Here is a 14,480-nt window from a genome sequence, read left to right as displayed (position 1 = left end):
AGTCTATAAGTCTTACCATATTGCCATGGCACAAGAAAGGCTGAATTCCTACACTAAAGATTCTCCAATGTTCATTCCAACTCCAAAATTCTATGCAATTGAGACTCAGTAGAGTTAAGTGATATTTAAAATTAAAGTTAGTTATTGAAAGATCAGGTACTAGAACTGGTCTTCTGCCTCACTGTACATAACTTTTCCCAAAATGCTACCTGTCAGGCTTATTTCTTTCAAATCCTGGATCACCAGGATTTTCTGTCATACAGCAAGGGGGATTATCCCAAATTTATCTCAAGATTATTATCAAAATTATTCTATAAAATTTGCCAGCCTCCTTCACTTCTCCCCCTAAAGACCAAGGACTTTCATTCATCCTGACTCTGGCTGACCCCAAGGCCTCCAGGGAGCTAGTCCATACTTTACAAAGTAAAGTTTTTTTTTTCAGGTTACTCATTTTTTTTTTTTTTAATTATAGCTTTTTATTTACAAGACATATGCATGGGGAATTTTTCAGCATTGACGCTTGCAAAACTTTCTGTTCCAACTTTTCCCCTCCTTCCCCCCACCCCTTCCTCTAGATGGCATGTAAACCAATATATGTTAAATATGTTAAAGTACATATAAAATGCAATATATATATATATATATATATATATATATATATATATATATATATATATATATTTGTACAGTTATCTTGATGCACAAGAAAAATCAGATTTAGAAATACGTTAAAAATAACCTGAGAAGGAAAACAAAAATGCAAGTGGACAAAAACAGAAAGAGTAGAAATGCTATATTGTGGTCCACACTCATTTCCCATAGTTCTTTTGCTGGATGTAACTGGTTCTCTTCATTATTGAACAATTGGAACTGATTTGGTTCATCTCATTGTTGCAGAGAGCCATATCCATCAGAAATGATCATCATATAGTATTGTTGTTGAAGTGTATAATGACCTCCTGGTTCTGCTCATTTCACTCAGCATCAATTCACAGAGGTCTCTCCAGGCCTTTCTGAAATCATCCTGCTGGTCATTTCTTACAAAACAATAATATTCCATAACATTCATATACCACAATTTATTCAGCCATTCTCCAATTGATGGACATCCATTCAATTTCCAGTTTCTAGCCACTACAAAAAGTGCTGCCACAAACATTTTTGTACATATGTGTAATGGGCTGAGGCTTGAGTTGATGCATTGAGGTCCCAAGCACATGAGGCTAAATAGTAATTGGACCATACTCTATTAATATATGTGCTTGGAGAAAAAACGGCCCCAGCCCACTCTTTGTGCAAGTCCTGATGTGTTGTATAGGAAATGACGTTTTTGGTGGGTGGAGGCAAGGGAGTGGAAAGGGAAGCAGAAGGAGAGACTGCTGCCTGGCATCTTGTCACAGCTGTTCGCATTGCTATTGTGGCAGCCCTTCACCTCCGATCCCCCTCTGCTAGCTGGCTTCCTGTAGCAGCTGCCCATATTGCTATCACAATCCTTTTTCACCTCTTCACTTCAATAAAGATTGGAGATTTTTCCCTTAACCTGAATTCCTGACTCCGGCTGATTTTAAATACGCGGTCATCACACATATGAGTCCCTTTTCCTTCTTTAATATCTCTTTGGGATACAAGCCCAAAGGGATCAAAGGGTATGCACAGTTTGATAACTTTTTGAGCATAGTTCCAAATTGCTCTCCAGAATGGTTGGATGCATTCACAATTCCACCAACAATTACATTACAATTATTTCCTACATCCCTCCAACATTCTGCATTATCTTTCCCTGTCATTCTAGCCAATCTGACAGGTGTGTAGTAGTATCTCAGAGTTGCCTTAATTTGCATTTCTCTGATTAATAATGACTTGGAGCATCTTTTCATATGGCTAGAAACAGTTTCAATTTCTTCAGCTGAGAATTGTCTGTTCATATCCTTTGACCACTTATCAACTGGAGAATGGCTTGATTTCTTATAAATTAGAGTCAATTCTCTATATATTTTGGAAATGAGGCCTTTATCAGAACCTTTGACTGTAAAAATGTTTTCCCAGTTTATTGCTTCCCTTCTAATCTTGTCTGCATTAGTTTTGTTTGTACAAAAACTTTTCAATTTGATATAATCAAAATTTTCTATTTTTGTGATCAGTAATGATCTCTAATTCTTCTTTGGTCATAAATTCCTTCCTCTTCCATGGGTCTGAGAGGTAAACTCTCCTATGTTCTTCTAGTTTATTTATAATCTAATTCTTTATGCCTAGGTCATGAACCGTTTCATTTTTAAGATTAACAATTTGATATTCCTCTTTCCTTTTTCTAAACAAATTTACCAAAGGTTTATCTATTTTGTTTTTTTTTCATAAAACCAACTTTTAGTTTTATTTATTAATTAAATAGTTTTTTTATTTTCCATTTTATTAATTTTCCCTTTTAATTTTAGAAATTCAAGTTTAGTATTTGATTGGGAGTTTTTAATTTGCTCTTTTTCTAACTTCTTTTTTCTCCTAGCTTTAAGCTGCAAGCCTAATTCATTGATCTTCTCTTTCTCTATTTTATTCAAATAAGTCTCTAGAGATATAAAATTTCTCCTTATTACCATAAAGCAATCTTTTAAAGTTAAAAATCAGTATGATTATCGGTTCATGGATCTAAGACTGGAAAGACTCTTAGGGATCTTCTAGTTCCAACTTCTTCATTTTACAGATAAGGGATTTAAGCTCAGAGAAATTAACTCACATCAGTACTGACAAAGCTAGGAATTTGAATTCAAGTTTTTGGACTGTCATGATACAGAACAGATGATGAGATAGGCCACCACATGCTAGAAGCATATTTATTATATTCCGCTCTCTTTGTCTAGTGAGAACAGTATTCCAAGATGTACTCTCTCCCCCTACAAAAATCAACTCAAATCATAATTAAGTTAGACACAAGACCGTTTTTATTTTTGTTTTTGCAACACATACACACTCACACAAGAGAAATAAGCAAATATTGAGTTCCATTTTCCCACTGAATACATATACTTAAGAGTAGTGATCAAGTGATAAGCAACATTTTAAAGCAGTTTTCCTTAAAAAGCATTTTCTGACAGAATATACAAATCCAATTCTTCTAGCAGAAAAGGGAAGGCAGCTACTCTCACTAACCAAGATATCAAGAAACATCTTGGGCACAGAAGGAATGAGGGAAACAGTCTTAAAATACATAATTTCTTTTCATCATTGGTGCTAAAGGTCAATTTTTGTACTTTAGAAAAGCAGATTAAGCAGTTTCACCTTCATGACTTCTTATCTACAGATACAAAGGGAAGAATTGGGTTGGGAGCGGGGGAAGAGAATGAATGGATAGAAGAGGAATGAGATTATAACATGAAAACTCTTTATCATAATTAATGTTGAGGTTTGAAAATTTTACTTATGTTTTTATATGCTTTTCTCCTATAAAGACATCAAATTCAGGTGTTACATTATTTAAATTCACCATTTTCTGAAATCACATTTGAATTAGATTGGAGAGTTTTTTAAATCTGTTCTTTGAATAAGACACCAATTATATACCAGATAACTCTGCTGAGCTTAAAAATAATGTGAAGTCACTGGTCTTGGAACATTCTGTAGTTACTAAAGAAATGGACAGGATGACATGATGGAAGTTACACCTTCCTTTGGGATCAAAGTCTTAGATTTGAGTCTTGCTTCTGCAATTATTACTTATGTGATATTGAGCAAATCACACAAGTGACTCATTTTCCTCATTTGTGAAAAGAAGGTTGGATGTGATCGCCTTGAAAGGTCTTTTCTAACTCTAACTCTGTGATTCTATGATCTTTATAAGTAAAAATAGCCTCAATCTCGGAAAATTCCATAGTCTGGGAAATTATCATTGGCTTTAAAACTGTGCCCTCATGAAAGACTTCCTTTTGGGATGCAACTGACAGAGACAGCACAACATGCAATAAATACAATGTGCCATTATGTCTTTTGGGATAAAAATCCTGGAGAGAATTCTTAGAGGGGAAAGGAACAGGAAAAACCAGAAGTAAATGAACATTCAAAACCCTCTGTGAGACCACATACTCCTAAATGTGTCCTTTTCCCCATAGCCTCTGAAGACACTTATCAATGTTGGCTGACTGGTGGTTTAAAAAAAAAAAAACAACTCTGAGGATTTTAAGTAGTTTTTCTTTACTACCACTATTTGTTCTAATTGTGGAATTTCTATTTACATTAGAAAGATATCCAAAAGAATGGCATAAAAAGGGTTCGTCTTTTTTTCTGAGGAGAATCTACTCTTCAGTGTATTCCTGTATTCTCTGTTCTAAAAACTGTCACATTTAAACATAAAGAAAGGGCTGAAGGACAAGTATAAGAAAATCATAAAACAATTAAATAACAATTGAATAAATTTTTTCAACAGCCTACCTGTTTCTCTGTTCAGTTTACCTATGAGCTATTTTTAAAAATTTGTTCTCTTTCTAATTAGTCTTCCACAAATCATATTCTTTTTAACTTGAAAAGCTTTTTTAAAAAAATCTGTTCTTTTTCATGGAAACTGTGTCTTTTAACCTTTTTCTTTTTCTTCACCAAAGTTGTAATAAACAAAATACAAGCAATGAAGGTGAACCCTGAAATTGTTCTCTCTGATTTTGAGTGGGAAGCCATGGGGGTGAACCCTGAGAAACTCTCCTCTGGGAAAGGACCACCTCAGGGAATTAAGAAAAGTTATCTTGGTGGTGACTAGCTGCACCCTCTATTGAGTTGAAAATTAGTCCAGGACTACTCATTCAACTGGAAATCTAGGCCTGGGGACAATGACAACATTGAAGGAATCTCATTCAATTGAAACCCCAGTCTCAGATATCTTATAAAAAGACAATTTTAAACTTATATCCTTGCAGAAGTCTGAAGTATGCTTTACCAAGGGACCGCTCCTCTTGGCACAGCTGCCTACCAGGACTCTTGCTCACCGTGAAGAGAGCTTCTTCTCAGTGATAACCCCTTGTTATTTCTCTGCCAGGACCTTATCACAAAGAAGTCTGCCTTCCTAGCAAAGCTGGTTACTCAGTGCCAATAGAAGGAAATAAACTTTCCTTTTGCTATTCAAACTTTTTGGGTTTGTGAATTCTTTTCACATTGGACCTGTGTTGGCTAGAAGGGGTTCCCCCAACTCTCTGCACTGCCACTAATTGCATCACAAGCAATTCTTAGATAAACTAGCCTGACAGGTTTTCTATTTTATGCATTAATTCACAACTCTTATAATCTACTTTCAATTCAATTTAAAGAGTAAATGTTTTTAGCTATACTTTCAAAAAACAAATCTTCTGCTCTCCTGAATTTAATCTTAGATTTGGGAGGCAAAGGATAAAGTAGAAAGGGATGTATGAAGGCAATCAGATTTAGAATCATAGAGCTGATGGGGGCCTTACTCATCATCTAGTCTCTTCATTTTATAAATGAAAAAACTGAGGCTCCTTAATGTGATGTGATTTGTTCCAGACTATCTTTCCAATGAGCAGAGCCAGTGTTAGAAAAGTAGTATCTTGTAGAGAATACATAATGGAGAAAAAGCAACTGGTTCTGTAATTAGAAGACCTAGTTCAAAAGCTGCTTTGGACATTTATTAACCATGTGACTGACTATACGCAAGTCACTTAAGCTTTACAGAACCCTCTAGGGTATTTCCTTAAAAATGACAAGGTTGTACCAGATGGCTTCCAAGGCTCTTCCATCTCTAGATTTGAACTCTTGACCCCCTGGCCAGGATTCTTTCCATTGCCCCATATTTCCTCTCAATTCTTTATTATGAATGCTGTTTCTTTATTATTCTGGATGATGAAAAAAGCCTTGGCTTCTGCTTTAATATTCTGGTTGCAATAGCATTTTTTGTGAGGCTTGAGCAATGTCATTCCAGAAAAATGTATATCTGATTAAAAAGGGCTGAGTACATTCCAGTAGTATGCTGGTGTAATTTGGGTAATTTGGGTTGGGACATTAGGGTAACAACAATTTTCAAAAGACTTGCTTAAAATCACTGTCATAATTCTTACTGCTTCTGTAAGAGCAGAAAACATTCAACATAAAGTGATACCTCAATTGCCTTAGGGTGCTGCTGTCTGATGATTCATGAAATCTTTTATTATTATTATACAAAGGAAAATAATATATTTAAATGTAGAACTACACTTGTCACATAAGCAGATGCAATGTACAATAACCCTTTTCTTGGAGAAATAAAACACAAAGAGTAACAAGGAGTGCAGGGAGCTCAAAGGATATTAATATTTCAAGCAGCTTCCTTAAAAAAAACAGAACAAAACAAAACAAAAAAACTCCATAGCATGATGGTATTGGAAAAAACCTCAGAGCTCATCTTGTCCAATCCTCTCATCTTACAAGTGAAGAAACTGAGGCTCAGGGAAAGAGGTGTGACTTGCCCAGAGCCACACATAATAAGTGGCAAAGATGAGATTCAAGATCAAGTCTCCTGATAACGAATTCAGTATTCCTTCCACAAAACTATGCTGATCTTAGCATACTATCTGGGTCTGCCCTCCCCCACTTTTTTTTTTTTTTTTTGGCTACATTGCCATTTTGATTCCCATGATAATTCTAAATATCAATGAAAACCAATGACCAACATTTAAGTTCCATTTACAATTCAGATACAGAAGAAAAGGAGGTGAAGGAGAACCAGCAGGCTAGGAGTATGATTCTAGTGCTGCTTGGAATCTCCTATTAGCAATCATTTGCCTACTCAGTCTCCCTAACTTTATCAAGAATATGTGAACTAGAGTCAAAAATACCTCTTGATTGGTAGTAAGTACAAAACTCCACCTGGTTTCTTTGAAATTTTAGAAAAGCCAAGACTTATTTATTGTGCTATACAATACCTCCAAATGCTTACCTGGCGACCAAAAAAGTTTTATCTTTAAGTGGGATGAAGAATAATTCTAGGAAGATCTCTTGGAAAAATATGGTCTACTTATGTAAGATAGAAGTCTGAAACCAGACAAAATATAATGGCTAGGCAGAATAAGATGACTTTATTTCAATGAATTTTCCAAAATAGGAGACATTTTATTGAAGTTACATATATGTATATAAAGTTTTTCAATATTAGGGATGTAAAACAAAAGAAAATTAGAGTAAGTGCCCCAGTTGCTTACTTGGAATACTGAGGAAATTTTGGTTTCTTCCTGATTATTGTGGTTTCCAGGGCCAAAATGCATATGCATGAAAAAAAGCTGTAACATTTATAAAATTAGCAATGAGTTATAGTACTAAACAATAATGCTCAAATAACATTTATAAAATTAGCAATGAGTTATAGTACTAAACAATAATGCTCAAAGATTTATTATGGGGTAAAAATTGTTTCCAATTCTGGGATATGGCAAAGAATGAAATATTAATAAGTTTAAATTGTTTTTAAAGGTTTTGTATCCTTCTAAACATAAACATTAATTAACCAACCAATCAACAAGCATGTATTAGGTATTGTCCATGTATTTGGCACTATTAAGTACTGAGGTTACAAATAAAAGCAAAAACAGCAAAAAACAAACAACAAACCTGTTCCTGACCCCAATATCAAATCTAATTACGATGAATTTTAAGATAATATCCAAGATATTTGATTATATTTCATTTCTACTGAATTGAAAATTTCTTAGAATAAATGGGAGTATTTTTAGCAGATAAAGAATTATCTGATTTTAAGCGAGAGTCTTTTTAAATAATATCCATTTTAAAAAATACTTGAGATGTATTTTTAAAATGCCAGCTATTGCTTGGTATTGGCTTTTGAAATTCATCAATTGTGACGGATAGTGTGTGTAGAACTTCTCTTTAATTAATGAAACTTTTCCACTTTAAAGTCCTGATGAATAAGTTTTTCCATTATTTGTAAGAGATAAGATAGATTTGATGATACCTATTGTCTTCTGTCTTTGCAAATTCTAATCTGTAGTTCTATGATTCTACTTCATGCAATCTGCTTCCATTTTCTTTCCAACAGTATAATTTTGATCAGTAACAACACTGCACAGTTATAATTTAAGATGTGTTTAAGGTACTCAAAAATACTCCTATATATCCCATGTAAGTACATTGATAATAATCCTAAGAGAGACCTTTAAAAAGCCATTTTCCAGCTTTCAACGCACATTAACAAGCACAAAATTATCTGAATATAACATTTAGCATTTTGTTTTATCCAAAATGAAACCAAAAAACAATAGCAAACTATCAAGTACAAATTTCAGTGACTGCAAATATCTAAGTACACAAACTTGCTCTGAAATCACATTCTAAAATTCTGCAAGGTCTCTCTTAAAATTTTTATGCTTGACATGTAATTTTCACAATGAATAACTTTAAGTGATCTTCAACATTTCGTTCCATGCTTTTTTTTTTTTAAGACTTCTTTCTTCATTAAGATTTCCCTACTAGGCAATTTTCAACTTTGTGATTGAAATTTTTCACATGTGTGCTCAAGATTCATTTTTATACGAAAGAAAAGCATCTCTCTCTATCTTTTTTAAAACCATTTCCATGGAATCAATCTAATGTTTCAAATGAATAAAGTAAAATTTATCTTTGAATATGGCCAAAAAAACTCAACATCTCAAAGAGTAAAATTTTCATATATAATGAAAGCCATTCAACCCAGAAACCTAAAATGATCCCTGGTTTCTTTCTAGTAATTTCTCAAGTGGATGCTCTAATTAGACACAGAAACTTAGTAGTCATTCCCAATAAGAAGGTACTATATTTTAACCAACTCTTTCCAATTCCACCTGGGCTCAGAGAGATGAACAATCATCAGTTATCCCAGGAGAATGTCTTCAGAAGCCTACTGGTCTTACACCGAGCTTGAAAAAGGAACAACTTGCTTGCCACCCACATACACTTCGTCAATATTTCGATCATCTCCTAAAACAAGAATTAGACAATTAATGCCTACTATGTACCTGGCACTGAGCTAAACGCTAAGAAAAATATGAAGATATAGCTAATATGGCCTTTTGTGTTACATGACCAGCATTTAAGGTTAAATACTCTTCTCTTGGGATTAAAACCCAAGTTTCATCTGGTATAATTCATATAGGCAATGCTGGGTTGGAGTTAATCACAGTTTTCAGCATCATTTAGGGCTTTGAAATAGCAAAAGCTATAACTGTGGATTAACAGACAATTGTGGCTCTCTCAACACTAATGTGAAGTGGCATAGCTACTGCATTCATTTAAGCTTCAATCATGCTATTTCACTTGTAAATTAGAGAATCCAAGATCCACCAATTCTTAATCCACCATATGGCTCCCTTGTAGAAATTCAACTAGCTTGATATTCACTTCAGTTTTTCCCCAAAATCCTATAACTATATAGAGAATCCCAAAGAAATTTCCAGTCAACTATACATAATATGAATTGTGCTTTCTTCTGATCCCAACTCCTGTAACACCCCAGGTAAAATAGACTATTAGGTATGGTAAAAATTTAGAAAAGAGAGAGATCAAGGTGGGATGAAGTAATGGAAGAGTTAAAACCTGAATTAGATCTTTAAAAAGAGATAGACAAAGAAAGTTTTTTAAAAATGGAAAAAGGAACTATTTGAATTTTTTTTCCCAGTTACATGTAAAGATAGTTTTCAACATTCACTTTTATAAGATTTTGAGTTCCAAATATTTTTTCTCCCTTCCTTTCTTTCTCTCCCTCCTCCCCAAGACAGACACATCGTTTACAATGTATTATAAGTTATACATGTACAATCATTTTAAACATATTTCCATAATAGTCATATTATGAAGGAAATATTAAAACATAAAGGAAAAGCCATAAGAAAGAAAAAACAAAGAGGAAAACAGTATGGTCTGATCCATATTCAGTCTCCATAATTCTTTCTCTGGATATAGATGGCATTTTTCATCCCATGTCTATTGCAAGTGTCTTGGATCACTGTATTGCTGAAAAGAGCTAAGTCTATCATAGTTGATCATCACAAAATCTTGATATTACTGTATACAATGCTCTCCTGGCTCTGCTTTCTCCTCAGCATCAGTTCATGTAAGTTTACCAGACTTTTCTGAAATCAGCCTGCTCATCATTTCTTATAGAACAATAGTATTATATTACATTCAAATATCACAAATTATTCAACCATTCCCTAGGAAAGAGATGCTACAAACATTTTAGCACATATGAAACCTTTTATCTCTTTTATGATCTCTTTGGAATACAGAGCCAGAAGTGATACTGCTGGATCAAAAGTTATGCCCAATTTTAGAGCTCTTTGGGCATAGTTCCAAATTTTTCTCCAGAATGGCTAGATCAGCTCTATAAGCAATATATTACTAATGTTTTTCTGCATCTCATCCCAACATTTATCATTACTTTTTCCTGTCATCTTAGTCAATTTGATGGGTGTGAAGATAATACCTCAAAATTGTTTTAATTTGCATTTCTTTAATAAATAGTGATTTAGAGTATTTTTTCATATGACTATAATTGGCTTTAATTCCTTCATCTAAAAATTGTCTGTACATATCCTTTTACCATTTATCAATTGGGGAAAGGCTTGGATTCTTATAAATTGACTTAGTTCTCTATATATTTAAAATGAAGCTTTTATTAAAACACTGATCATAAAAAATTTTTTTTAGCTTTCTGCTTCCTTTATAATCTTGGCTGCATTAGTTTTGTTTGTATAATATTTTTAATTTATGTAATCAAAATTCCCCATTTTGCATTTCAAATGTTATCTATTTCTTGTATGGTAATAATTTCCTTGTTTCTTCAAAGATCTAAAAGGTAATCCATCCCTTGCTCTCCTAATTTGCTCTCCTTTATGTCTAAATCATGAACCTATTGTGATTTTAACTTGATATAGGATGTGAGATGTTTTTGCAGTACTATTTTCCAGTTTTTCCAGTGTTTTTTTATCAAATGGTGAGTTCTTATCCCAGAAGTTGAAGTCTATCATCATAGACTACTGTGTCTTATGTATGTAATCTATTCCATTGATCCACCAATTTATTTCTCAGCCAGTATCAAATGGTTTTGATGACTGCAATTTTATAATACAGTTTTATAGTCTAGTATGGTTAGGCTATCATCCTTTGTCTTATTTCATTAATTCATCCTTGTGCAATATCATTAGTTGCTTTGATATTCTTGATCTTTTGTTCTTCCAGATAAATTTTATTATTTTTTCTCTGTACATAATATAATTTTTGGCAGTCTAATTAAAATGACACTGAATAGATTAATTTAGGTAGAATCATCATTTTTATTATCTTTTTTATTTATTATTATTAGCCTACCCATGATCTGTTGATATTTTTCCAGTTATTTAGATCTGACTTCATTTGTATGAAAAAGTGTTTTCTAATCATGTTTATATAGTTCCTAGATTTATATTGGCAGGATAGACTCTCAAATATTTTATATTGTTTATAGTTATTTTAAATAACTATATTTCTCTTGGTATTTCTCTTTCTATCTTTTGCTTTTGGGCTTTGTTGGTAGAATATACAAAAGCTTATGATTTATGTGGGTTTATTTTCTATCCTGCAACTTAACTAAAGTTAATTGTTTCAAGTACTTTTTAATTGATTCTTTAGGATTCTCTAAGTATAACATTAATATCATCTGCAAAGAGTGACATAGTTTTGTTTCCTCATTGCCCACTCTAATTTCTTTAATTTCTCTTTCTTTTCTTATTGCTAAAGCCAACATTACTAGACTGAATAATAGTGGTGATAATGGGCATCCTTGCTTCAACCTGATTTTATTGGGAATGCTTCCAGTTTATTCTCATAATATAAATTATATTCTAAGCCTTTAGTCCTTTAATGTAAAAGCTGCTAAATCTTGTTTTATCTTGACTTTGGCTCCACTATACTTGATATGTTTCCTTTTGGATGCTTGAAATACTTTCTTCACCTGCAAATTCAGGAATTTAACTATAGTTTCCCATAACATATAATGTTTGCTAATGGTTTTAGATAGATGCTACCTGTCATTTTAAGGAAAGATGTTTATTCCTATAATCTTTACTTTTTTAAAAACAGGAATGGGTACTGTATTTATCAAAAGATTTTCCTGCATCTATTGAGATAATCATGATTTTTATTAGTTTTTTTTATTGATACTGTCAACTATGCTGATAGTTTTCTTGATACTGAATCAGCTCTGAATTCATGATATAAATCCCATTTGGTCATAACGTATTATCTTGGTGGCAAATTGCTGTTATCTCTTTGCCAATATTTAAAAATTTTGCATCAATATTCATTAGAAAACTGGCCTATAATTTTCTTTCTGTTTTGACTCTTCTTGATTTAGGGATCAATACCATGTTTGTGTCATAAATGAAATTTGGTGGGACTTCTGCTATTTTTCCAAATTGCTTAGAATTAATAGTTTTGTAAATGTTTGGTAGAATTCACTTGTAAATCCATCTGGCCCTACATATTTTCCTTAGGGGTTCATTGATGACTTGTTAATTTTTTTTTCTAAAAAGGGGTTAAGTACTTGATTTTCTCCTTGTTAATCTGGGCAATTTATAGTTTTGTAAATATTGAGACATTTCAATTAGATTGTAAAATTTATTGAAATACAATTAGGCAAAATAAATTGCTTTAATTTCCTCTTCATTGGTAGTAAGTTCCTCCTTTTCATTTCTGATACTGGTAATGTGGTCTTTTTTCTTTTTTCTAATCAAATTAACCAAAGGTTTACTATTTCATTTGTTTTTTTTATAAAATCAATTCTTAGCTTTGTTTATTAGTTTAATAGTTTTCTTACTTTCAATTTGATTAATTTCTTCTTTCATTTTCAAATTTTCTAATTTGGTATTTAATTGGGAACTTTTATTCTTTGTTCTAGCTTTTTTAGTTGAATGCCCAGTTCACTGATCTCCTGTTTCCATATTTTATTCATATAAGCATTATAAAATTTCCCCCAAGAACTGCTTTGATGCATTCCATAAGTTTTGGTATGTTGTCTCATTATTGTTATTGTCTTTGATAAAATTACTGATTATTTCTATGATTTGTTATTTAACCCATTCATTCCTTAGGATTATATCTAATTAATTAATTTAATTAAAATAGTTTTAAATCTATCTTTCCATAGCCTTTTTTATTACATGTAGTTTTTGTTGCATGATCTGAAAAGAATGCATTTCATATTATTGCCTTTCTGCATTTGATTGTGAGGTTGTATAGGTGCCCTGTAAGGTAAGAAAAAGTTACATTCTTTTCCATCTCCATTCTGCTTTGTCCAGAGGTCTATTCACCTCAACTTCTTTCTCATTTATTTTTGCTTGGTTTTATCTAGTTCTGAGAGGGGAAAGTTGAGGTCTCCTATTTATATAGTTCTGCTGTCTACTTCTTCCTATAACTCATCTAACTTAACTTCTAAGAATGTGGATGCTATATCACTTGATACATATATATTTAGTACCACTATTACTTCATTGTCTATTGAACCCTTTAGCAAGATATCATTTTCATCCTTTTCTATTTTAGTTTTATTTTTGCTTTTGCATTGTCTGAGAGCAAGATCACTACCCCTACTTTTTTTTTTTTTACTTCAGCTGAAGCACAAAAGTGTGCTCCAACCCTTTACCTTTACTTTCTGTATATTTCTCTGCTTCAAATGTGTTTCTTGTTAAAAACAACAACAACAACAACAACAACTACAACAACATATTTTTGGATTCTGGCTTTTAATCCACTTTGCTATCAGCTTCCATTTTATAGGAGAGTCATCCCATTTGCATTCACAGACATGATTACTAATTGTGTATTTCCCTCTATTCTATTTTTCAATGTTTATACCTTTTCTCCTTTCATTTTTTCCTCCTCACCAGTGATTTGTTTCTAACCCCCACTCCCCTCAATCGGTCCTCTCTTATATCAGCACCCCCACTCTTTTCTTTCTCCTTTCCCTTCCTACTTTCCCACAGAGTAAGACTAAATGTGTGTTATTCTCTGTAAAGCCAAATCTGTGCCTCTTCATCTAATGTAATTTACCTCATTTTACTCCCTCTTTCCTCTTCTCCCAGTACAATAATTTTTCTGGCTCTTAATTTTTTCTATCATCACATCAAAGTCATCTTATATTCACACCCTCTGTCCATGTATACTCCTTCTAACTGCCCTAAGATATACTTCTTAAGAGTAACAAGTATCATCCTGCCATGTAGTACACAGTTTAAACTTTAAATAATATTTTTTCTTTCCTGTTTTTATGTTTCTCTTGAGCATTATATTTGAAAACTGAATTTTCAGCTTAGTTTCTGGTCTTTTCATCAGAAATAATTATAAGTCCCCTATTTTATTGAATGTTTATTCTCCTGAAAGATTATGTTCAATTTTGCTAGATTGTTGACTCTTGGTTGTAGTCCAAGTGCTTCTGGCCTTATGGAATATCATATTCTTTAACGTGAAAACTATTAAGTCTTGAGTAATCCCAA

At 32.7% G+C, this 14,480-nt stretch overlaps 1 protein-coding gene across 1 annotated transcript in view; it reads right to left on the bottom strand.

Moving 5' to 3' along the window:
- Nucleotides 1-2,910: 2,910 nt before the first annotated feature.
- The window catches only part of GDA (guanine deaminase), a 111,727-nt gene continuing 100,157 nt past the window's right edge, over nt 2,911-14,480 (bottom strand). Inside the window, exon 14 of the mRNA XM_051962130.1 lies at nt 2,911-8,931. Coding sequence (XP_051818090.1) covers nt 8,861-8,931 — 71 coding nt within the window. The 3' untranslated portion in view covers nt 2,911-8,860. The remainder of the gene's footprint in view (nt 8,932-14,480) is intronic.

This window comes from Antechinus flavipes, chromosome 1 (assembly GCF_016432865.1).
Source record: "Antechinus flavipes isolate AdamAnt ecotype Samford, QLD, Australia chromosome 1, AdamAnt_v2, whole genome shotgun sequence".
Taxonomy (NCBI): domain Eukaryota; kingdom Metazoa; phylum Chordata; class Mammalia; order Dasyuromorphia; family Dasyuridae; genus Antechinus; species Antechinus flavipes.
The sequence above is the reverse complement of the archived record's forward strand: the minus strand, read 5'-3'. Positions and strand labels throughout refer to the sequence as shown.